Below are 26,533 nucleotides of genomic sequence, written 5' to 3' on the forward strand. Positions count from 1 at the left end.
GGGGATCATAACCATCATCATTAATGGTATTGCATGCTTTCTATGTGCAGAGCGCTACACTAAGCGCTTGGGGGAATACAGTGCAACAGAGTTGGAAAACAGGTAGTAGTAATTCATTCAATGGTATTTATTGAGCGTTTACTGTGTGCAGAGCACTGTACTAAGCGCTTGGGAAGTACAAGGTGGCAACATATAGAGACGGTCCCTACCCAACAACGGGCTAGTGATAGTGTTTATTAAGTGCTTTCTATGTACACAGCATGCAGTGGGAAATCAGATCTATCGAGGGTCTCCCGCTCTGTGAATATTGGTGGGGAAAGTCCTGGAAGGACATTTTTATGCTGCTTTGTGGACTTTGGCCTAACCGTAGTTAGCGGACCCGGACCCAGAGAGGGTGGATTAGGGGACCTGGCTAGCCGGGGTCTGCCTCAGCCTCGGTCCCCGTCGTCTGGTGCCATGCTGCCTGACTCTCTCCCGGCCGGCTCAGCACAAGCCTCCCAATTTACGCAGCACCGGGCTCTGCTGCGGGCCATCGGAGCAGCTCTGAGGCCAAAGGCTCCATCCAGGGGACCTTGTATAATAATAGTACTAATGGCATTTATTAAGCGCTTACTATGTGCAATGCACAGTTCTAAGTGCTGGGTATAAGAGACCAGTAGTCTGGTTCTGCAGGAGCCAGGTTTGGGAGACCCAAATGGACCCAACCCGAGCCTGACGAGCCCTGAAAAAGTCCGGTTGCCATCTACGTGCATCCAGGTTCTTTTGAGAAGCAGGCCGGGGAAACTGGACTTTGGTTTTGGACGCCGTGGCTGCCCTGCCGGCCCAGCCTGGTGCCGGCCATCGCAGGGAGATAACAGATTTATCTGTCCTCTGCTTAGTGGAGATTGCAATTCAGGTCCCTTTAGCTTTCATGTCTCTCCCAAGCCCCCTGCTTTCTCTTGCTGCTTAGCCCCAAATGAGGCAGACAGGGGGCTGTCCAAGCCAGCCTGAATCCCCAACTAGACTCAATTCTGTGCCGGCCCACCCCAGCTCCCAGGCTTGGGTTCCTTGGGACAGAGTGGACCCAAACCAGAGTGGCCGTAAACTCTTCCAGTTGTCCCTTGCCGATCGAGACAGCACTTTAGAAAACCCAATTGCTGCTTACCCTCTCTCTGAGTCTCCCGGAAGGGCCTGATCCCTTCCTGTGGTTTTTCCAGCCAGCTAGTTGGCAGCTCATGGGATCCGGAACAGGGCAGGATGTGGGAAGTCCAGTGCCCACTGAAAAAGGAGAGCATGGGCATGCACTGCAGGCTAAGAACCTAGCAGGGCCCGTTGGCACTTTACACCCAAGTTGTGAAGACCCCTGGGGCTTCCTTCAGTTCCGTGTCCTGCCCTTTTCTTGGGAGTCCACTCATTCAGCCTGCTACACAGATGGTCCCTTCAGCACCTGCCAGTTTCTGGCTACTCCCAGCCGAGATGGTGGTCAGATAGAAGTCAAAGTCCATTTCTTCTGAGGGCAGCCGTGACTTGATGTACTGCTCCAAGGCCAGAGCTCTGCCAGAGAAGCTTGTCAGATTCCGGGATGAGGAAGAGGGGCTGGGAAAGAGAGGGCCGTGGAGACTGGGGAGGGCCAGATGGCAACAAGCCTGCTTGTGGGACTGTACCCTTCTCTGGCCCCAGTTCTTTTAAGAGCTTATTTCTCCAGTCAAAGTATCTCCAGTTCTCAGGTTGAAAAGAAGCAAAGAAAGCACTGGTGTCTGCTAGGCGGCTTTGGGGACTAGGCTGGGCAGCTGGGTTGTAACACCACACTAGTGACTTAAGATGTGGGGAACCGGTCTTGACACTACTATAACACTTAAAGAACTCCGTTCAGGTTCTTCTCGGGCATCTGGTGACTGGTGGAACCCCGGCTCCAGCTTTGAGTGAAGGATTGGAAACTTGATTTTCCCTTTGGGTCTTAGCCAGAGCCCCTCTGGAGGGTAGTCTGTACGGAGCTCTGTCACCGGGGTCTGGGCAGGAGGGCCCCGTTTTTGGGTTCCATGGAGAGCTGGGAAAGGGGCCAGGGAAAGGAGGGCAGCAAATGGGCGGGTAAAGAAGCCGCAACCAGCTGCCTTGAGACTCGTTTGCCCCCTTATGCTGGAGATGAGGGGTGTAGGAAAGGAGGAGTGAATAATGGGAGATGAGGGGAAGTTTCAGAATGGATGCAAGCAGAGGCACATGCTGAAGGATTCCACTACTAAAGAAAGCTACCCGGTGGGGGGCCGGCCAGCCAGCCAGCCCCCTGCTTAAACTTATCCCTGGGAGTCAGGCTTGAAGTGGAGGCATCGAGCTGGCCCAGGTTGTGTTTGAAAGCGGACACTGGAGCATCCTCCTGCAGCCATGTCATCAGTGTGGTGCTTGTTGATCGCTCACAAGGAGCCAAGCACTGTACTACTAAGTACTGGGGCAGAGACAAAATCATCAGGTCAGACACAGTCCGTGGAGAACCCATTTCATGAACAAAGCCAAGAGGAACCCAGTGGTTGTAGGAAACTAGCCCAGTGGCCAGGGCGGGGTGGACTTCAAGAAGACAGGGGAGGGTAAGCACTTATTGAGCGCTGGGGCCAGCGGGATGCCAGCAACTTGGAGCTAGTGCGACAAAGGATGTGTCCACTAGCCGCTGTAGCTCGGTATGTCAGCAGGGTGCTGGGAACTGCAAGTCACCAGTAACACAGCTGCCTTAAGTCCCACTGCCTCTCAGGCTCTGCAGATGACAATCAGCACACAGAGAAATGAAGCTATTTATCTCAATTAGATATGGCACATATATATGTAGACACGTATGTCTGTGATTGGGGTCTGTGAGTACTGTATATATTCAGAGACATGTACGGCTTAAGTTTTCTATTCCTGGCAGAGTTTATAATATATTATCAATAAATTTTCTAGTGCTACAGAAGCATGTTTCTTTCGGTGCCGTGGGGGCTGCCGTTCCCTGGGTCGCAGGGAGAGGCTTTGAGAGGCCTGGACGTGAAGGTCTCTGAATAATGAATGTTGCAGAGAAGCGGCATGGTCTAGTAGAAAGGACATGGGCCTAGGAGTTGGGCCTTGGGCTGTGTGACCTTAGGTAAGTCACTTCATTCCTCTAGGCCTCAGAGTCCTCATCCGAAAATGATGATTTTCCCCTTCTTGTTCTCCCTCCCCCTTAGTCTGTGAGCCCCATATGGGGTAGGGACTCTGATCCGATTTTATTGGGCCTATCCCAGCATTTAGCACAGCACCTAGTAAGAGCCTAGCAAATAGCACAATTGTAATTCCTCGAACCCAAGCAGAAGCAGCTTTTCTCTTTTGATTCTAAAATCTGGAGACTAAATTCCCTCCTATGACTCAGTTTCTTTCTGCTTCTGTACCCATTCCCTTCACAGAACTGTCAGCCCCGGCCTGCTCGGCAACATTCTCTCCCCTCCCCACCCTCGCTGGTAAATTCTTCAGAGTTTGGAGCATCCCAGAATGGGAAATCCCAAGACCAGGGAGGTGGAGGAGGGACTGTCCTTTCCTTCTTAGTTTTTGGCATAATCTAGCTGTGTTTCAGAAATCCCAGCTCATTTCTCAAACCAATGGATCAGCTTCTTTTCTTTAAATTAGCATTAGTGCCCCACATGCCCCCCAGGCTCTAAGTGAATTTTTAATAAAGCACTAGATTATCCCATGGTCCTCCCCACTCTCGAAACGCAAAGCTATTAGAGTGGCTGTGGAGTGCACCTATCGTGTCGCTTTTATCACCACCTAAATTTGCGATACTGGGCCCTTAGCCCTGGAAGCTGAGCAACAGGAAGAAATAATAATCGTGGTTTTTGGGAAACACTTCCTGTGTGTCAAGCACTATACTAAATGCTGGGGTAGATAGAGGATCATCAGGTCCCTTATGGGGCTCAGTCTAAGCAGGAGGGAGAACAGGTATTGAATCCCCATTTTGCAGATGACGTCGCTGAGTCCCAGAGAAGTGACTTGCCCAGGGTCACTCAAAAGGCAAGTGTCAGAATCAGGATTAGAACTCACGTCCTCTGATTTTCAGCCTGTGTTCTTTTCATAAGGCCACGCTGCCTCTCACTGTCATTGGGGTGTGGAGACCTGGTCTACCCAGACCAAAGTGATCTCACAGAGGCCACTGGCTTCAACTCCCCTAATAATCAACTCAAACCTTTGGCCCTTCCAGCCTATATCTAGCAATCTGACTGGAGATGAGGAGGCAGCCTATGGCTCAATATCTAACAAAAACTCTTTTCCATTGGCTTTAAGGCACTCCAGTCAGCTCTTCCCCACCTTCCTCACCTCACTAATTTCCTATTAGAACCCAGCCTGCACACCTCACTCCTTTAAATGCCAACCTATTTCACTGAACCTCCATGTCATCTATTTTGCCACCAACCCCTAACCCCCATTATCCCTCTGGGCTGGAACTCCTCCCTTTATATCCAACAGACCACCACTCTCCCCCCTTTTAAAACCCTCCTAAAATTATATCTTCTCCAAGAGGCCTGCCCTAAAAGCCCTCATGTCCCCTCCCCTCTGCATCATCTACGCACTTGGCCATGTATCCCATAATTAATACATGGTTCTTGCTTATCCCATAATTAATACATGCTTGGGAGAGTACAATGCAACAGAGTTGGTAGATATGTTCCCTGTCCTCAAGGAGCTCATTGTATTATGAATTTTGAAGTTCACCCTAATAATTGTGATGTGTTAGACACTAACAATGTGCCAAGCACTGTACTAAGTCTGGGATAGGATAATCAGGTTGGACACAGTCCCTGTCCCACATGAGGCTCACAGTCTAAGAATCCCTGTGTGGCAGGAACAGGCGGGAAAGAAATTGGGGATTGCAAGGTCACACTTCAAACTTTCTCAAGGGAGAAACACCATTGGTGTTAGTCCAAAGGAGTCTGGATTCAGACAAGGTATCTACACAGCTCTTTACAAAGTGCAGTTCTCAATTTATAGAACAGAGGAACCAATGTTCCTTCCAAGCAACATGTCCTACATCTAGAGGAAACCTGATCCGATGATCCAGGAGGATGGGAGTGAGTTTCAATCGTGTCCTTGGAAATGAGCCCCTACACCAAGGCTAACCTGGTGGTAGTGTTTGACTATCTTTCCAAACTTCCTGATAAAAAACTTAACTGTAATCATTCAATCGTATTTATTGAGCCCCTACTCACTGTACTAAGCGCTTGGGAAGTACAGTTCAGCAACAAATAGAGGCAATCCCTACCCAACGATGGGTTAGTTCTGTAAATAACAGAGCTCATCAAGTGAATGGTCAGTAGCTGAAATCAGTTATCAGTGGTGTTTAGCCTCAACTGGAGTATTTTCTTTTGGCCCTGACAGGTACCTCTTTCCTGACTTTGGGAGCGAATGAGGCAGTTGGGCTCTTTCCAGCTTGGGCATTTCCTTGTTATAAATCTACATGCGCATAACAACCAGTCCATCAATCAATGATATTTATTGAGCATTTACTGTGTGCAGAGCACTGTACTAAACACCTGGGAGAGTATTTTACAACAGAGAAGACAGACATTATTCCTGCCCACAATGAGCTTCCCATCTACAGATCAGTCCACATTCTTTGTAACCCCTTGTTATAAGCTTGAGGTTCTCTGCCACCAAGCTAAAATTGTTTTTTTACATCAAAGATGAGAGTACATTTAGCTAGCACCATTCACCTTGGGATTTCCTCACTTGATTTCTACCTAGAGGGAGAAACTGAGGTAAACAGGAGGCGACCGTGCGCAGCAACTCGGGGAAACGTCGCCTGATTTTCTATTCAAACCTACATCTTGGCAGGCTCAGGCCTGGCAGGGGTACCCTTGTTGAGGTCTACAGATTAATCCTAGGGGCAGAGGCCCAAGATGCTCAAATGCTGGTTCTGGAGTGAATAAGTCTCAGGAGTGTGGCAGAAGGGGGAGAATTGAAGGAAAACAGGACGGAGGCTGCTATTATTTCGATCGGCTCCTGTCAGATCCAGGAGTCCCTGGAAAAGACTGGAGACGGAAGGTCTATAAGGAATAGGTGTGATCCCTTTAATTTGGGCTACCTAAGGCGCAGTCCTGCCGAGACATGGGGGCGGACAATGTCTCTCCAGGTAGTCGCTAGGCTCTGAGCTCAAATCCATCCTACCGCAAAATTCAAATAAGGTTTCAGGTTGATGATAAATAATAATAATATAGTGGTATTTTTTAAGCACTTACAACATGCCAAGCACTGTACTAAGCGCTGGGAAAGGTACAAGATAATCAAGTCCCACAGGAGGCTCACAGTCTAAGTAGGAGGGAGAACAGGGATTGAATCTCCATTTTGCAGATGAGGTAATTTAGGCATAGAGAAATGAAGTGACTTGTCTACGGTCACATAGCAGGTAAGTGGCAGAGCCGGGATCAGAACCCAGTTCCTCTGCCTCCCAGCCCCTGCTCTTTCCACTTGGCCATGTCGCTTCTGTAATCACGACTAGGCCAGAGGGGCGAAAGGACCTGCAGACCCTTCTGCAGGGCTCAGGAAAGGATGGTGAGGAAGGTGGGGGGCAGGGGGAAGGCTTTCAGCGGGAAATAGGACCCACCCATCCCTGTTTCCCACACAGGCCCAGGGACCAAGCAAATCTCAACCAGAGGAGCCAGGCACTTGGAGAAACCTAGTCCCTTAATCCCTAGAGACTCTTCCTCTATTCTCCGTCCTTTCCCCGATGCTTTCCCAGGGAGGTGAGGTCTCCAAGATGGCGCAATGAAAACCAATGCCAAGATGCTTCTACGTCTCCTATTCCACCCCAAGGCCAATTGACCCAGGATCTCCAAAGCGCTTGGTACCGTGCTTATTAAATATCACTGACTGATCAATTGGTGACCGGGACCGGGTGCGGGGACCGGGGCTGCCGCTGCTCTGAGGCACTTGTCTAAGTCCTGGTCATGGGGACATACCACCCGAGGAGGGGGGACATCTCCAAGGGGGGCAGGGGCGAGGACACGGAAGACTACAGCAAGCAGCAGGCCCGGAACATCAGCAGGCTGCCGGATGAGGTGATCTGAAGAGAGACGCTCTCGTTGGCCGCGATGAAGAGCACCACGCCGCGTCGCAGGGCTAGCTCGGACTGGGCCGCGGTTGAGGTGCCCACTGCTTCTCCCCGCACCACCAGCAAGATGCTGGCGGAATCCAGGGCCGAGACCGCGTACGGTTTGGCGGAAGCGGGGACCTGCCGGGGGAAGACGGGAAGAGCGGCTGAGCTGGGTTGGCGGGGCAGACTCCTCCTCAAACACTTGTTCCCTTTCCTCGAGTTTGCCAGTGACCCCGATCCAGAAGGATAATAATAATGGCATTTATTAAGCGCTTACTATGTGCAAAGCACTGTTCTAAGCGCTGGGGAGGTTACAAGGTGATCAGGTTGTCCCTCGGGGGGCTCACAGTCTTCATCCCCATACAGATGAGGGAACTGAGGCCCGGAGAAGTTAAGTGACTTGCCCAAAGTCACACAGCTGACAACTGGCGGAGTTGGGATTTGAACCCACGACCTCCGACTCCAAAGCCCGTGCTCTTTTCCACTGACCCACGCTGCTTCTCTATAAAGGAGGCCGCTCAAAGCGACAGATTCCTCCTAGGCTCCAAGGCCAGCACCCCAGGACCTGGGAATTCCCTTCGCTCTGAGGCATGGAATTGGGAGAGACAACTCTCCCTTGTCGTCTGCTGCTGGTTCAGTCTCCTGGCCAGATTTGAGGGGAATCCTCCAACTTCATATGTGAGCAAACTGCTACGCTATGTACTAGGCGCTTGGGAAGTACAAGTTGGGAGGAACTTGTACTTGAATGAGAGGAATGGCAGAGATCCTACAGAGTGATGGGTGATTGAAGAAGATAGTCTGCCCACCTGGCTCCCCTTGTCCTTTCTCTGAAGGCCAGGGTCCGTGAGCTTTACATACAGTAAGCGCTCAATAAGTACGACTGAATGAATTCAACCTCCTCCAGTGACTCTTGACTCCCGCTCAGCCTGCCGGGAGCAAGCGCCTCATGGTTGGCCTCATTCTGGCAGCAGACCGAACCGGTCCCAACTGAAACCTCTCCAAATCTTTCTGCTTTGGAAATTTTGGTGGAAAACAGTAGAGAGCTTCCTGTCTTCCCCTGACTCACACTTAAATGGTCTGCGACACTGAGTGGAAATGATTTTCTTCCAGCTTTTTTCATTTTCTCCCAAGTTTCATTGTACTGTGAGAGGAATTAAGGAGGAGGGGAAAAAGTCTTCCCATCAAGCAGGGAAGGGGGAGAGAATATAGTTGCTGGCAGAACAGGCTTTGGCTTATCTATCTCTAGTTCAAACTGGAGTAGAAGGAACTGAGAAGCCAGGAACAATATGTCTTCAGCTTGTGCTGCCTCCCTCCAGCTTAATCACTTATCTTTCCTCGGAATTTTCTCTCCCACCCTTTCCCCCCTGGACTCCTAACTTACTAGCTGGGCCTTGCTCTCTGCAAAAAGAAGGGGAGATAATAATAATAATAACGGCATTTGTTAAGCGCTTACTATGTGCAAAGCACTGTTCCAAGCGCTGGGGGGATACAAGGTGATCAGGTTGTCCCACGTGGGGCTCACAGTCTTCATCCCCATTTTACAGATGAGGGAACTGAGGCTCAGAGAAATGAAGTGACTTGCCCAAGGTCACACGGCAGACATGTGGCGGAGCCGGGATTCAAACCCATGACCTCTGACTCCTGGGCTCTTTTCAAGCCAAATAGTACCCCCCTCACCACTCGCTTTTCATTTTTTTAAGGAGGAATGGAGCCCCTTATGTGGGAATTGTCATTTTTTCACTCTAGCCATTGCTGTCACTGTCGCAAAGATCTCTGTATTGGAAGGAAAATACTTACAGGTCCCAAGGAGAACTCGCTGGAAGGGAGCAGTGAAAAACTACTAATGCCTGGTCGACACCCTACCCTTGCTGCTTAAAATCAGCTTGGAGGCTAGTGCTTTGGGGGCCCGTGGCTAGACAGACTGCCTAGCCATGGGGTCCCTGGCTCGGCTCACCTCTATCTTCATGACGGTGAAGTCGGGCACGGGCGGATCGTAGGTGAAGACGCAGGGGTCCAGGCGGTCTTGCACGGGGGTGAACAGCTTGGCACTACTGGGGGCGGGCGTGTAGTTAAGCATCTCGCAGAGAGTCAGCACGTCGATGAACTTGGGCGTCAGGCCGGCCCGCACCGTGTTGTCTGAGCAGGCCATGCACTCCACGCAGTCTGTGAGAAGGAGGTGAGAGTGAGGGTGAGCACATCGACCCGAGCTGCCCTGCCCCAATCCCAACTGGGCCCCCCGGTTGCCGCCAGCCCAAAGACCACATCTCCTCCAAGAGGTCTTCCCTGATTAATCCCTTTTTCCCCCAGCTCCCTCTCCCTTCTGTGTCGACTGTGCACTTGGATCTGTGGCCTTTGAGCATTTGACATTCCCCCTGCCCTCAATCCCACAGCATTTATGAGACTAGAAACGATACATTATAAATTATTTATTCATATTAATGTCTCTCTTCCTCTCTAGACTCTAAGCTTATTGTGAGCAGGGGACACGTCTACCGTCTGTGAACTGTACTCTCCCAAGTGCTTAGTACAGTGCTCTGCACAGAGTAAGCGATCAATAAATACCACTGATGATGATGAAAAACCCTCCCATCTGGCTTCCTAAAGGGGACCCCTAAGCCCCAGTGACCTGAGATGGTAAACAGGTTGGTCAAGATCTATGGTGACCTTTCCCTAGGGTCTCCAGGCTTCTCTGCTCGATTTTCCTGAATCCACAACAGGGAAAAGAGGGAGAAAGAACTGAGAAGGTTAAAACCCTTTACGGACAATACTAATGGCAGCAAAAATCAAATGTTAACTTGGAAACTTCCTGGGAGAGACAGAGAGGTTATAGAAATAAATGGAAGGCCTGGGCATTCCTCCCGGGAGTACTGTCCAGCAATCCGAGGTGCCCAAGGCCCCTCCATCCACTTTGGTGTTGGGTGGCGGGCGGCAAGAAGCACAGGGGACTTCCCAATTCCTGGACTGGGCGTGGGGGATAATGGCATTTGTTCATTCATTTATTCATTCATTCATTCATTCATTCAATCATATTTATTGAGTGCTTACTGTGTGCAGAGCACTGTACCAAGCGCTTGGGAAATACTAATCAGCAACATCTAGAGACGGTCCCTACCCAACAACGGGCTCACAGTCTAGAAGGGGGAGCCAGATGACAAAACAAAACAAGTAGACAGGTGTCAGTACCATTTGTTAAGCAGTTACTATGTGCCAAGCACTGTTCTAAGCACTGGGGTAGATTCAAGATTATGAGGTTGTCCCACGTGGGGCTCGCAGTCTTAATCCCCATTTTACAGATGAAATAACTGAGGCTCAGAGAAGTGACTTGCCCAAAGTCACACAGCTGACAAGTGGCGGAGACGGGATTAGAACCCATGACCTCTGACTTCCAAACCCGTGATCTTTCCACTAAGCCACGCTGTGAGGGTAAGGGTCGGTGGTAATGTCTTAAAGTTATTTTTCTGTGTCTCGTCTCCCTGGATTTTAAACTCCGTGACGGCAAGGGCTGCCTTCAATTTAAATGCTTTCTGTATAATTCCAAGGGGTTAGTACAGTGTTCTGCACAAAGTGGAACTCAACAACAATAATAATGATAACTGTGGTTTCTGTTTAGTGCTTACTAAGTGCTGGGTAGATACAAGACAGGTTGGGCGCAGTTCCCATCCCTCAAGAGGCTCACAACTCTAAGGAAGAGGGAGAACAGGCTAAGTTACTTAATTCTCTGTACTTCAGTTTTCTCAACTGTAAAATGGGGATTAGATACCTGTTCTGCCTCCTATTTAGACTGTAAACCCCATGAGGGACGGGGATTGTGTCCAACGTAATTAACTTGTACCTACCCCAGTGCTTAGAACAGTGTTTGACACCTAGTAAGCGCTCAACATATACCATCAAAAACAAACAAAAGCAGATATTTTCAACCCCATTTCACAGATGAGGAAACTGAGGCAGGGAGAAACTGCCCAAGGTCACCCAGCAGATGGGGGGCAGAGCCAGGATTAAAACCCACGTCTTCTGAATCCAAGGCCCATGCTCTATTAGTCCACGTTACAAATATTAATAATAATAATGAGTATTCCTTCATTCAGTCGTCTTTATTGAGTGCTTACTGTGTGCAAAGCATTCTACTCAGCGCTTGGGAGAGTACAACAATAAACGGGCACATTCCCTGTCCACAACGAGCTTACAGTCTACAGTATGCAAATGGGCTCAGGGAACACCACATCTAGGTGAGGCCTTGGAGAAAATGTTCAGGAAAACCACGGACCCCGCGGACGGAGCCACCCGTTCCAAGCACCTGGCTGTGCCGGAGAAGGACTCCCTCCGACTCGCAGCCCCTTCCCATCTCACCTCCGTTCAGGTAAGCGTGGGGCTCGTTGGCTTCCAGGAACATGGCCTCCCCCGGCCGCAGCCTCATCAGGTTCAGGAAATAGATGGCAAAGCAGCCAATGTCGCCCGGGTACTGAGTGTGCAGCTGCAGCAGGAGCTCCCCGTTGCTGGCGGACACATTCTCTCCGGCGGCCACTGTCCGGGGGAAGTTGGAGGATGAGTCGGACTGAGGCAGGCCGTAATAATTATGGTATTTGTTAAGCGCTTACTATGTGCCGAGCACTGTTCTAATCGCTGGGGTAGATACAAGGTAATCAGGTTGTCCCACGTGGGGCTCACAGTCTCAATCCCCGTTTTCCAGATGAGGTAACTGAGGCACAGAGAAGTTTAGCGACTTGCCCAAAGTCACACAGCTGACAAGTGGCGGGGCTGGGATTAGAACCCACGACCACTGACTCCCAAGCCCGGGCTCTTTCCACTATGCCACGCTGCTTCCCAGCCATCTCCCACCCCTGCGACTTCCAGCCCCCACCAATGGGCCTGAGGTCTAGGCGAGAGGAGAAAAGGAATCCGCTCGGGTGCGAGCCCATGGTCAACGGACTATGGAAATGGAATGCCAAGTGGTCCAGCTCTGCTTAATGCCTGACTCCTCCCTCACCCCAAGGAAAGGGACCACAAGGGAGACCCGGGCCCCCTCCCGCCCCTCCCCAGGCTCACCTTCCTGGGAGATCCGCCTGACGAGCTGATTGAGCTGCTCCACAAACACCTTCTTCTCACTCTTCATCATGCTGGTGAAGCAGATACGCAAGGCGGAGGCCACCCCGCGGGGATCATCCCCCACGCTCCGCTCTAACTGTTCGGCCGCCGCGTTGCCAATCAGGGCCCGGAATTCAGGCACCTCTGCGGGGGGACAAAGCCGGGCTCACTCTCCCACCGGGGCTGGGCCGGCCGGGCCATCTGCCCTCCTTTCCCGCCCACCTACCGCCTGGGCCAGTGTTCCCTGTACGGGGCTGAGGGGCGCAATGCCCTGACCCTAGTTTCAGGGAGTTAAGGCTACGAAAAACGGGAGGCAAATGAGGTACTTTCCCCACCACAAATCGAGTCGTCCTCTGTCAATGGAAAAGATCCATCTTCCTCTTCCTCTTATTGAAGCTTTGCAGAGAAGTACGAACAGCTACCTATCCATAGGCAATTTCCCTTTCAGTGCCCAACTTATTTACCTACCTAGCCGAGACATAGAGTCAATATAATCAAGGCCACATTCCTTATTCTTCCCTTCTACACATTGTAATGGGCTCAGTACAAGGTAAGGCATTTCTGGCTCCTCCCCGCAGCTTCCCCTTCTAGAAAATGGACAGAAACACCACCTGTTTCCTCCCTGCCTCACTCCAGCTATCCTCTTCTCTCTTTGACACTGCTTTCCTCTCCATGCCTTCTCAGCTTTCTCCTCACTCCTCTCCCACTATAACCCAGCTCACACACTTGGCTCATCTGATAACTTACTCCCTCACCCTCCCTCCGGCCTGGAATTCCCTCTTTCTTCCCATTCAACAGACCACCATTCTCCCCAACTTCAAAGCCCTACTAAAATCACATTTCAGGAAACCTTCCCTCATAATCTCTCATCTCCCCCTCTATTTCCCTCCCTTCTACATCATCTGTACACTTGAGTCCTCACCCCCTAAACATTTAGTCACCCTTTTTACCCACAGGAAGTTGCTTCCCCTATCTTTAATTTTTTTTACTGTCTGTCTCCCTGCTAGATTAGAAGCTCATAGAGGGCAGGAATTATGTCTATTTATTCTATCACACTGTCCCAAATGCTGAGTACCATTGATTCAATCAATCAATCAATCGTATTTATTGAGCGCTTACTGTGTGCAGAGCACTGTACTAAGCGCTTAGGAAGTACAAGTTGGCAACATATAGAGACAGTCCCTACCCAACAGTGGGCTCACAGTCTAAAAGGGGGAGACAGAGAACAAAACCAAACATATTAACAAAATAAAATAAATAGAATAGATATGTCCAGGGATTCATTCCCTGACTGACGCTGGCATGAAAAGTGACAAAGAGAGGAAAGTCAATTATCCAATAGTTGATTTTCCCAAGGACCAGTTAACCAAGGCTAGTGAGAAAAACCCCGAATAAAAGTTTGTGTAATACTAAAATTGGGCCTGTGTCTTTCAGAAAGAGCCAGATCATTTTTCGTTTGTTTTTTAAATGGTATTTGTTAGGTGCTTACTATGTGCCAGATACTGTACTGAGCTCCGGGAGAGATATAAATTAATCAGGTTGGACAGAGTCCCTGGCCCACGGAGTGCTCACAGTCTAAATCAGAAGGAGGAGGATTTAATCCCCATTTCATAGATGAGGTAACTGAGGTACAGAGAAGTTGTGACAAGCAGCAGAGCCAGAATTAAAACTCAGGCCCTCTGGCTCCCGGGCCCTGCTCTTTCTACTAGGCCATGCTGCTTCCCAGTTGTATTTTTTTTATAGTATTTGTTAAGCGCTTACTATGTGCCAGAGACTATACTAAGCGCTGGGGTAGATATAAGGTAATCAAGTCGGACACAGTCTTAATCCCCAGTTTACAGATGAGGTAGGTGAGGCATGGAAAAATGAAGTGATTTGTCCAAAGTCACACAGCAGATAAGTGGCGGAGCCGGGATTCTGACTCCCAAACAACTTTCAGTTATTTGGACTTTCAATTTTATGAAAAAGCCTTGGCTCAATTTACAAGTTTCAGTTCAAAGGAAAACTCTGCACAGCAGGCGACAACCATATGAAATTCCGCATCGTAGGAGGAAAATATCAGTAGACTCAGAAGGGTTTGGATAAACCCGTGGATGAGAGGTCCACACGATGGAGGCGGCATGGCCTAGTGGAAAGAGCATGGGCCTGGGAACCAGAGGAACTGGGTTCTAATTCCAGCTCTGCCAATTGCTTTCTGTGCGATCTTGGGCAAGTCACATAACTTCTCTGTGCCTAAGTTTCTTCAACTGCAAACTGGGGATTCAATACCTGTTCTCCCTCCTACCGAGACCATGAGTCCCCTATGGGACAGGGGCTGTGTCCAACCTGATTAACTAGTATCTACCCCTGTGTTTAGACCGTGTTTGAAACATAGCAAGTGCTTAGCAAATACCATAATAAAAAAATAAATTAAGTGGGAAAATTAGGGCTGAGAGGGAAAAAGTTAGGGATTTTAGGTGGCACACGTCAAAGATGGCTACAAACACCCGTCTTTTTGACGCTGTTGGAGAGGGAATACTGGGATGGGGAGACCTCAGGTCTGATCTTGTGTGACATAACCTGCCTTCTTTTGGACAAATTCCAGGCATTCTTATTATCAAAGTCCTCACACTCCTTCACTGTGGGTCATTCACTGACACCAACCAAACCCCCGCAACGTTTTGCTTCCACGCTTCCTCCTCCCCACGAGTCTACCCATCCCTCCGGAGCCCGGCCCCACCTTACTTTGAAGAAACTCCACGATCTCCTGAACAGGCCGGAAGCCACAAAGGCCCTGGAAAGGGGTGAGGGCAATGGCTAGCTCGGGCTTATGGTTGGCATCTGGATAGTGTTCTGGGGCCTGAGCGTGCAGCTTCTCTGCCAGCTCCTACCAAGGAGGAAGAGAAAGGGTCACCGTTAGGTCTCCCAGGCATCCCTCTGCCAAGGTGCAGGACCCTTAGTTTAGGAATATCCCTGACCCACCTCGGTGGCACCAAGAGTTTGGGGCCCAAGTGGATGGATCCTTAAGTTTTGTTTCCCAATTTATTCCTTGTGCCACATGTGTGGTTCTGTGTAAAGTCTCCTCCCTCCCACCTGGGAACAATCCTGTGGCAAAGAGGGTACTGATCAACAGGGCCTTGGGGCACTGATGGGGCACATGCTCAGCTAACAGCCTGCCTACGCCCGGTCGGATCAAAGACGATGGCCTGTAAAACTTCTCACGGCCTCCCAGGAGCTTACTGGAGCACTCCAGCTGGGAAGTACTACCCTAGATCCCACTGGGGGTAAGAACTGAACTGGGGCAAGCACCTCACTCTGTGCCTAGCAGAGGGGTGCAGCAACGGGTTGGCACAAGAAGAGTTTGCCCAGGCCTGCCCATTCTGGCTGGGCAGGGTTCCAGGGGCTCCAGGGCCAAGAACAGCCTTTACCAAGACACAGTGAGAAACTTCTGTGTTGGTCTGCCTTGGCACCACGGCCCAGAGAGGACAGAGAAAGGCAGATGAGCTCATTATTGGGACAGCTCATCAGGGCCGTACAATATGCTCAAAATGCACAGCCCAGAGAGGACAGAGAAAGGCAGATGAGCTCATTATTGGGATAGTTCATCAGGGCCATAAGATTTGCTCAAAATGCATCTGAGCTTAGGAGAGAATCTCCCTTCTGAATCCCTCAGCACTGTGGCCTTGTCTGCTGTGTGGTCACTGGGGGAGACAGAAGGGAGCAAATGACAAACCAAGGTCCTTAAGGGTCCAGAGCAGCTACTGGGGATTGCCCTGGTGCCACGCGGGGCCTTCGCTGCTGATGACTGAGCTTTGCTCCTCCCAATGGCAGCGCCCACTGGCAACCTCATCCCAGCTGCCAGAACTCTGAGATGGGTTCAGGAGGCAGGTGAAAGGATGCTGGGGTGATCAGGGCAGCCCCAAAGGACAGCCCAACTGACACGACTCAGCCGCATTCCTACCGAGCCGCCCAGGCACTGGGGCTCCTGACAGGCAAAGTCTGGCGGGGGAAAGCTAAATCGGGAGTTGTCAAATAGTTCCGGATTTAGCTTCGGGCTCAAGTCTGGGGAGGGGCTGGGGCCACCAGGAGAATCCAGAGTGGGATGGGGAAAAGTGAAAAGAGGAAGGGAAAGTTCCAAGGCCAGGACACTCACTACATAGACCCTAAATCTTCTCGATTGACTGAAGACCACCCTTTCCCCTTCTCCTCCTCGGGTCTCATCCCCTTACCTTGTTGGGATGCGCCTGGATGGATAGGGCTGTGTTGACTGACAGCACTTTGAACAGGAAGGGCAGCTGGCTCTGGAAGGCATCTTTGACCTTTGACCCCAAGCAAGTGGGGTTGTCGGAGATCCACTGCCCTAAAGTCTTCTGGGCGATGCGGTTGTCAAGGATCACAGCGTCCCCCCGGGGGTGGGTGCCCATCCAGAGCTGGCAGGGGTAGAATCATCAACCAGATAACTAGTACCTACCCAATGCTTACCACAGGGCTTGGCACACAGTAAGTACCTAACAAATACAATTCTAACAATGATACCATATTAATAATGATAATCATCCGCTGAGCCGGAAGGTCTAGGAAGACCAGTAGCTTTGCCAGACGGGAGACAATCTTTCCCCAGTCCAGACCACAAGGGTAGGGGGAATTCAATCCATTTACTTAAATTGAACTCAACAAAAATCACTTTCTCTGCTGAACTGGGATTCTCTCCTCCTCCCTGTTACATCCCCCGAGAAGAACATGGCTGGGCAGGTCCATTCCTGCATATCCCGGGATTCATAAAATAAGAAGCACTGACAAGTCACGGGCTGGTTGCCCCCATGACTATATTTTGTCCTCCTCTGCAACTGGTGCCACACCCCAGAGACCCAGGGGAGAGAGAAACCAGAATACCCAACTTCCTGAACAGAGTCACCCCCGGGGGATTCAACAGATTCTCCTTTCCCCAAGTCTTGGGTCACAAGTAGCTCCCTTCCCTTAGCAAGATGTGGTCTCGGGGGAGAAAAAAATATGCGCCCAGCAACGTATTTTATGGCCCTGATCTGATCCCTGAAAACTGTTTGGTGCCTCAGTATCACCCCTCTCAAATAATAACAAATAATAAGAATAATAAAAAAATATAAATACTATATATTTATAGTCATTCATTCAATTGTATTTACTGAGCACTTACTGTGTGCAAAACATTGTACTAAGTGCTTGGAAAGTACAATTTGGCAACAGATAGAGACAATCCCTACTCAACAACGGGTTCACAGTCTAGAAGGGGGGAGACAGACAACAAAACAAGTTACATATACTTATATTTATACTTACAAATATAAATTTATACTAATAAATACATGCTATATTCATACTTATGAATATATTCGTATAATATATATATTATATAAATATATGCTATATGTATACTTATGAATATATTGATATACCATATTATATAAATATATAATATATTTATATACTAAAATACTATAATAAAAATACTTTCTATGTGCCAAGCATTACTCCAAGTGTTGAGGGAGATACAAGATAATCAGGTTCCACTTTGGGGCTCACAGTTTAAGTAGGAGGGAGAACAGGTACTGAATCCCCATTCTGCAGATGAGGGAACTGAGGCACAGAGGAATTAAGTGACTTGCCCAAGGTCACACGGCAGAGAAGTGGAGGAGACAGGATTAGAACCCAGGTCCTCTGACTCCCAGACTCTGGCTCTTTCTACCTGACCACACTGCTTCTCTGCGAAGAGAACAATCTTTTCCCGTCCCCATTTGATTGGGCTGGGGTTGGTATGTTTGGTTTTGTTCTCTGTCTCCCCCTTTTTTGACTGTGAGCCCACTGTTGGGTAGGGACTGTCTCTATATGTTGCCAATTTGTACTTCCCAAGCGCTTAGTACAGTGCTCTGCACATAGTAAGAGCTCAATAAATACGATTGATGATGATGATGACCAGCTCCGTAGGGACTGTCTCTATATGTTGCCGAATTGTACTTTCCAAGCGCTTAGTACTCAGTACGAGCTCAATAAATACGACCGAATGAATGAAAAATGGTAAACCAGAAATCTTTCTGATGTTTATTTGCCTTACACCCCCAACTACTTTATTATTAAACATTCCCCTACCCTGCCCGCATTGAGTAAAATGCCTCCTGTCCTTCTGCAGTTTTGGAATTACACTGCACGCTCTTAATGTCTGTTCAGATTTTCTATCGGTAACTGCATATAGAGATGCTTAGCCTAGTCCATATGATATGACCGACTGACTGTTGCCAATTTGTACTTCCCAAGCGCTTAGTACAGTGCTCTGCACATAGTAAGCGCTCAATAAATACGATTGATGATGATGACCGTTCTTCAGATTAACAGCTGGCCTGTCTAGTAATGAAAAGAGAGCCCAGGCGCAGGCAGGAGGGTAAAAGACGGGAAAAGTGACTGGATCTTACCTCTGCATATGGCTTGTCTTCCTCAATCTGGGCCAGTGGATCACCACTGGTCAGCAGGTGGGCCACCTCGCTGTCGGACCCCAGTTTGCCCCACGCATAATGCTGCACCTTGCACGACAGCGGGAAGACTGCATGCAAGACACGGAGTTAGGGGACTCCTGTGGGTCTCATCTCCCCACCCTATTTCCCCTCATCGGCACCCCCATAATCAATCAATCAATCAGTCGTATTTATTGAGCGCTTACTGTGTGCACAGCACTGGACTGAGCGCTTGGGAAGTCCAAGTTGGCAACGTATAGAGACGGTCCCTACCCAACAGTGGGCTCACAGTCTAGAGGGGGGAGACGGAGAACAAAACAAAACATATTAACAAAATAAAATAAATAGAATAATGTAGAAGTAAAATAAGTAGAGTAACAAATACGTACAAACATATATACATATTTACAGGTGCTGTGGGGAAGGGAAGGAGGTAAGGCGGGGGGGATGGAGAGGGGGAGGTTGAAAGGTTTTGTATTTTATCCCATACCTCCTAAGCACCTGCGTAGACCGGGCTGGGTTTCTGTCCCTCTCTTTACATTCCCTATATGTTGCTGAATTGTACTTTCCAAGCGCTTAGTACAATGCTCTGCACACAGTAAGCACTCAATAAATACGATTGAATGAATTAATTCTCCTGCTTCCTCCTACCCTTAATTTGTTTTAACGTCTCTCCCCAGCTAGACTATAAACCCCTTGGGGGGCAGAGATCAGGATCGACTACTGAACCCTCCCAAGTGCTTAGTGCATTCATTCATTCATTCAATCGTATTTGAATGTACTAAGTACTGAGTGCTTACTGTGTGCAGAGCACTGTACTAAGTGCTTGGGAAGTACAAGTCGGCAACACATAGAGACGGTCCCTACCCAACAACGGGCTCACAGTCTAGAAGGGGGAGACAGACGACAAAACAAAACATGTGGACGGGTGTCAGGTAGTCAGAACAAAAAGAATTAAAACAAAATGCACATCACTAACAAAATAAATAAAATAGTAAATATGTACAAGTAAAATAAATAGAGTAATAAATCTGTACAAACATATATCCAGGTGCTGTGGGGAGGGGAAGGAGGTAGGGCCTACTGAGAGCTCACCTCCTCCAGGAGGCCTTCCCAGACTGAGCACCCCCCATTCCTCTCCCCCTCCCCATCCCCTCCGCCCTACCTCCTTCCCCTCCCCACAGCACCTGGATATATGTTTGTACAGATTTATTACTCTATTTTACTTGGACGTATTTACTATTCTATTTATTTTATTTTGTTAATACGTTTTGTCTGTCTCCCCCTTCTAGACTGTGAGCCCGCTGTTGGGTAGGGACCGTGTCTATATGTTGCCAACTTGTACTTCCCAAGCGCTTAGTACAGTGCTCTGCACACAGTAAGCGCTCAATAAATACGGTTGAATGAATGGAATGAATGAAAATGAATGGAATGAATGAAAAAAGGGGGCTTTACTATGTGCAAAGCACTGTTCTAAGGACGAATGAAGGAATGGAAGGCCTCCTGGGGGGTAGGAACCGTCTCTATAGGTTACCAACTTGTACTTCCCAAGCGCTTAGTACAGTGCTCTGCACACAGTAAGCGCTCAATAAATACGATTGAATGAATGAAAAAGGGGGCTTTAGTATGTGCAAAGCACTGTTCTAAGTACAAATGAAGGAATGGAAGGCCTCCTGGGGGGTAGGGACCGTCTCTAGATGTTGCCAACTTGTACTTCCCAAGCGCTTAGTACAGTGCTCTGCACACAGTAACGGCTTAATAAATACGATTGAATGAATGAATGAAAAAGGGGGCTTTACTATGTGCAAAGCACTGTTCTAAGTACGAATGAAGGAATGGAAGGCCTCCTGGAGGGTAGGGACCGTCTCTATAGGTTACCAACTTGTACTTCCCAAGCGCTTAGTACAGTGCTCTGCACACGGTAAGCGCTCAATAAATACGATTGAATAATCATCATCATCAATCATATTTATTGAGCGCTTACTATGTGCAGAGCACTGGACTAAGTGCTTGGGAAGTACAAATTGGCAACGTATAGAGACAGTCCCTACCCAGCAGTGGGCTCACAGTTAAAAGGGGGAGACAGAGAACAAAACCAAACATACTAACAAAATAAAATAAATAGAATAGATATGTACAAGTAAAATAAATAAATAGAGTAATAAATATGTACAAACATATATACATATATACAGGTGTTGTGGGGAAGGGAAGGAGGTAAGATGGGGGGGATGGAGGGGGGACGGGGGGGAGAGGAAGGAAGGGGCTCAGTCTGGGAAGGCCTCCTGGAGGAGGTGATTGAATGAATGAATGAATGAAAAAGGGGGCTTTACTATGTGCAAATCACTGTTCTAAGTACGAATGAGGGAATGGAAGGCCTCCTGGGGGGGGAGGGACCGTCTCTATGGGTTACCAACTTGTACTTCCCAAGCGCTTAGTACAGTGCTCTCCACACAGTAACTGCTCAATAAATACGATTGAATGAATGAAAAAGGGGGCTTTACTATGTGCAAAGCACTGTTCTAAGTACGAATGAGGGAATGGAAGGCCTCCTGGGGGTAGGGACCGTCTCTATAGGTTGCCAACTTGTGCTTCCCAAGCGCTTAGTACAGTGCTCTGCACACAGTAAGCGCTCAATAAATACGATTGAATGAATGAATGAATGAATGAATGAATGAAGGGTGCCGGTGGCCCCCAGCCCCCTCCCCACCCCCCAGGCCTGGTGGCTAGCAGGGGAAGGCTCACCTCTCTGATCCGCCATCCTGTCCCCTGCCCCGCAGGCCACCGTCCAGGCCGGGCACCGTCAGCGGTCACCTGCCCGCACACCGGGCATTCCGGGAAATGAAGTCCTAAATTAACGAGGGCATTTTTATTAGGCGCTTACTACGTGCAAAGTACTGCTCTAAGCGCCGGGGAGGTTGCAAGGTGATCAGTTTGTCCCACGGGGGGCTCAAAGTCCTAATCCCCACTTTACAGACGAGGTCACTGAGGCCCAGAGAAGTGAAGTGGCTTGCCCAAAGTCACCCAGCTAATTGGCGGGATTTGAACCCATGACCTCTGACTCCAAAGCCCGGGCTCTTTCCACTGAGCCGCAATGCTTCTCTTCAATTGCCACCCTGGGGGGAGGAGGAGCCTGCTAATGTGTCATATTGTCCTCGCCCAAGCGCTTGTGATAGTAGTAATGATGGGATCTGTCAAGCGCTTACTATGTGCCAGGCGCTGGGGTGGGTAATAATAATAATAATAATAATAGTAATAATAATAATAATGATGATGGCATTTGTTAAGCGCTTACTATGTGCAAAGCACTGTTTTAAGTGCTGGGGGGGATACAAGGTGATCAGGTTGTCCCACGTGGGGCTCCCAGTCTTAATCCCCATTTTAATAATAATGATGGCATTTGTCAAGCGCTTACTATGTGCCAGGCGCTGGGGTGGGTAATAATAATAATAATGATGATGGCATTTGTTAAGCGCTTCCTATGTGCAAAGCACTGTTCTAAGTGCTGGGGGGGATACAAGGTGATCAGGTTGTCCCACGTGGGGCTCCCAGTCTTAATCCCCATTTTAATAATAATGATGGCATTTGTTAAGCGCTTACTATGTGAAAAGCAATGTTCTAAGCGCTAGGGGGGATACATGGTGATCAGGTTGTCCCACGTGGGGCTCACAGTCTTAATCCCCATTTTCCAGGTGAAGTAATTGAGGCACAGAGAGGTGAAGTGACTTGCCCAAGGTCACCCAGAAGACAAGCGGAGGAGCCGGGATTAGAACCCATGACCTCTGACTCTTGAGCCCGTGCTCTTTCCACTGAGCCATGTTGCTTCTCATTTGTCCGCTGTGTGACTCTCGTCGAGACACTTAACTTCTCCGTGACTCAGTTACTTCATCTATAAAATGGGGATTAACACTGTAAGCCCCATGAGACAGGGACTGTATCCAACCTGATTAGCTTGTATCTACCCCAGTCTTTAGTACAATGCCTGGAACATAGTAAGCGCTTAATAAATGCCATAAAAAATGGGGTTGATAGGCCCCATCCCTGCCCATGAGGAGTCTATTGGGGGAGACAGACATTAAAATAAAATGCAGCTAGCGGAAATAGTAAAGTATAAGGTCATATACATAGGGGCTGGTTTACCAAAGTGCTTAAAGGGTGGATAGCCAAGTGCAAAATGTCAGCTCAAAAGTACAGTCCTAGTTAGGCTGATCATCATCAATCGTATTTATTGAGCGCTTACTATGTGCAGAGCACTGTACTAAGCGCTTGGGAAGTACAAATTGGCAGCATATAGAGACAGTCCCTACCCAACAGTGGGCTCACAGTCTAAAAGGGGGAGACAGAGAACAAAACCAAACATACTAACAAAATAAAATAAATAGAATAGATATGTACAAGTAAAATAAATAAATAAATAAATAGAGTAATAAATATGTACAACCATATATACATATATACAGGTGCTGTGGGGAAGGGAAGGAGGTAAAATGGGGGGGATGGAGAGGGGGACGAGGGGGATCCACTGATCCACTGATCCACTGCAACACAATTTGCCAGGCGGTTATCTAATTAATTAATCGTGGTATTTGTCAATCACCATGTGCTAAACCCAATACGATCAGATCAGACACAGTCCCTGACCCACAGGGGACTCACAGTCTAGGGAGGAGGGAGAACAGCTACTGAACCCCCATTTTGCAAATGAGGAAACTGAGGCCCAGAGAAGTCGGGCGATTTACCTAAATTTAGACAGCAGGCAAGAGGCAGAGCCGGAATTAGAACCCGGGTCCTCTTTCCAAAGAAGCCTTGCTTTTTAGACTGGGGATTTTTGTATTTCGATTAAGGTAGCATTCATAAAACGTTCTACACTCGGTCCCAAGATGCTCCTTAGCTAAAGGACATCAGGCAAAATAATTTGCCGCTACAATCTATGTCGCTAAATGCTGATGAATTCAGGTTTCAGTCTTTCGAGTAGCCACACACTGAACAATAATTTCTGCCATCTGAGAGTTTGCAGATGGAGGGTGGCAGTAAGTTTTCAAAAGTTTGAGGGCTATGGGGGCTTTACACCCATTTACATAACCATCGAGCTATTCTTCCTTTTGATTTGACTAGTCCGAGCTTCGGAAACGTCGCTAGCCTTCAGGGTCATAATCAAGGACATAAATCAAGAAGTTGGTTAGGAGCCAAAAGGGGAAGTTGTATTCTGCCCTGCGAGTCTTTCGCATCGGTAAAAACAGTTGCGGGGCTGCAATTTACCAAACAACTGGCCTGTCAATCAAGCCCAAAGGGGCAAAATGCCTGCCTCACATAATTTTTGGGGAGAAAGGTGTGAGGCAGAGCATGAATGGGCAGGTTGAACCCCTGGGGAAGCTGTGTGACCTTGGGCAAGTCACTTCACTTCTCTGTGAAGCACCTCCGCGTGGTTTAGTGGAAGGAGCCCGGGCTTGGGAGTCAGAGGTCATCACTTAATAATAATAATGGCATTTATTAAGCGCTTACTATGTGCCAAGCACTGTTCTAAGCGCTGGGGTAGATACAAAGTAATCAGGTTGTCCCACGTGGGGCTCACAGTCTTCATCCCCATTTTACAGAGGAGGGAACTGAGGCCCGGAGAAGTGAAGCAACTTGCCCAAAGTCGCACAGCTGACAAGTGTGGGATTTGAACCCACGACCTCTGACTCCAAAGCCCATGCTCTTTCCACTGAGCCACGCTGTCACTTGTCAGCTTTGTGACTTTGGGCAAGCCCCTTTACTCCAGGCCTCAGTTCCTTCACCTGTAAAATGGGGATTAAGACTGTGAGCCCCAAGTGGGACAACCTAACTGCCTTGTGTCTACCCCAGTGCTTGGCACATAGTCAGCACTTGAGAAGCAGCATGGCATAGTGGAAAGAGCCCAGGCTTGGGAGTTAGAGATCGTGGGTTCGAACCCTGGCTCTACCACTTGTCAGCTGTGTGACTTTGGGCAAGTCACTTAACTTCTCTGTGCCTCAGTTACCTCATCTGTAAAATGGGGACTAAGACTGTGAGCCCCATGTGGGCCAACCTGACAATCTTGTATCTACCCTAGCGCTTAGAACGGTGCTTGGCCCATAGTAAACGCTTATCAAATACAATCATTATTATTATTCAGCGCTTAGAACAGTGCTTAGCACATAGTAAGCGCTTAACAAATGCCATTATTATTATTATTATTATTTCTCTGGGCCTCGGTTACCTCATCTGTAAAATGGGGACTAAGTCTGTGAGCCCCATATGGGACAAACTGATTACTTTGTCTCCACCCTAGCGCTTAGAACAGTGCTTGGCACATAGTAAGCGCTTTAACAAACATCATCATCATCATCATCAATCGTATTTTTTGAGCGCTTACTATGTGCAGAGCACTGTACTAAGCGCTTGGGAAGTACAAATTGGCAACACATAGAGACAGTCCCTACCCAACAGTGGGCTCACAGTCTAAAAGGGGGAGACAGAGAACAAAACCAAACATACCAACAAAATAAAATAAATAGGATAGATATGTACAAGTAAAATAAATAAATAAATAGAGTAATAAATATGTACAACCATATATACATCATCATCACCTCGGTTTAAGACCCCTCTGTCCTCCAAGAGCTTGGGGGAGGAGGGAAATCAGGTGTGCATGCGTGTATATATATATATATATATACATATATATATATATATATACACATATTTATTACTCTATTTATTTATTTGTTTACATATCTATTCTATTTATTTTATTTTGTTATGTTTGGTTTTGTTCTGTCTCCCCCTTTTAGACTGTGAGCCCACTGTTGGGTAGGGACCGTCTCTATATGTTGCCAACTTGTACTTCCCAAGCGCTTAGTACAGTGCTCTGCACACAGTAAGCGCTCAATAAATACGATTGATTGATTGATTGATTGATTTAAAGGGGAGGGAGCAGCGAATCAATGAAACCGCGCATGCGCCGAAAGACGGGGGCGTGGAGAGGGAGGAGCAGTAACTTGATGAAACTGCGCATGCGTCGAAGGACGGGGGGCGCGGTACCTCGATGAAACCGCGCATGCGTCGAAAGACGGGGGGGCGCGGGGAGGGAGGAGCGATACCGCGATAAAACTGCGCCCCCCCCATCTTTCGACGCATGCGCAGTTCCATTAAGTTACTGCTCCCTCCCCACGCCCCCGCCTTTCGGCGCATGCGCGGTTTCATTGACGCGCCGCTCCCTCCCCTTTCAATCAATAAAACTGCGCATGCGTCGAAAGACGGACGGGGGCGCGAGGAGGGAGGAGCCGTACCTCGATGAAAGTGCGCATGCGTCGAAAGACGGGGGGGCGGGGAGGGAGGGGCGATACCGCGATAAAACTGCGCATGCGTTAAAAGACGGACGGGGGGGCGCGAGGGAGGAGCCGTACCTCGAAAGTGCGCATGCGTCGAAAGACGGGGGGGCGGGGAGGGAGGAGCGATACCGCGATAAAACTGCGCATGTGTCAAAAGACGGACGGGAGGGGGCGCGAGGAGCCGTACCTCGATGGAAATGCGCATGCGTCGAAAGACGGGGGCGCGGGGAGGGAGGAGCGATACCGCGATAAAACTGCGCATGCGTCGAAAGACGGACGGGAGGGGGCGCGAGGAGGGAGGAGCCGTACCTCGATGAAAGTGCGCATGCGTCGAAAGACAGGGGCGCGGGGAGGGAGGAGCGATTCCGCGATAAAACTGCGCATGCGTCGAAAGACGGACGGGAGGGGGCGCGAGGAGGGAGGAGCCGTACCTCGATGAAAGTGCGCATGCGTCGAAAGACGGGGGGCGGGATGAGCGTTACCTCGGTGACGTCACAAAGCCCCGCCCCCAAGCGCGCCTGGTTCCTGCGCAGGGCCGAGGGCCTCCCGGAAGTAGCGTGAATCCCTGGGAGGTGGCGGAGCGCGGGTGCAGGGGG

The 26,533-nt window shown here is 49.1% G+C and overlaps 1 protein-coding gene across 2 annotated transcripts; it reads right to left on the minus strand.

Moving 5' to 3' along the window:
• Window positions 1–6,370: 6,370 nt before the first annotated feature.
• Window positions 6,371–26,532, minus strand: MPI (mannose phosphate isomerase). Of its 2 annotated transcripts, none has more exons than XM_038766932.1 (9): window positions 26,369–26,532; window positions 21,352–21,455; window positions 18,568–18,695; window positions 16,354–16,554; window positions 14,870–15,011; window positions 12,107–12,289; window positions 11,411–11,584; window positions 9,018–9,226; window positions 6,371–7,201 (listed from the first exon to the last, which is right to left on the minus strand). In XM_038766932.1, the coding sequence occupies exons 2-9, from the start codon at window positions 21,365–21,367 to the stop codon at window positions 6,983–6,985; spliced, it is 1,272 nt and encodes a 423-aa protein (XP_038622860.1). In that variant the 5' UTR covers window positions 21,368–21,455; window positions 26,369–26,532; the 3' UTR covers window positions 6,371–6,982. The 2 variants fall into 2 exon arrangements, with proteins under 2 accessions (XP_038622860.1, XP_038622861.1); XM_038766933.1 differs by lacking the exon at window positions 26,369–26,532 and adding an exon at window positions 25,896–25,974.
• Window position 26,533: the final 1 nt, after the last annotated feature.

The sequence above is a fragment of the Tachyglossus aculeatus genome, chromosome 26 (genome assembly GCF_015852505.1).
Source record: "Tachyglossus aculeatus isolate mTacAcu1 chromosome 26, mTacAcu1.pri, whole genome shotgun sequence".
Lineage (NCBI taxonomy): Eukaryota > Metazoa > Chordata > Mammalia > Monotremata > Tachyglossidae > Tachyglossus > Tachyglossus aculeatus.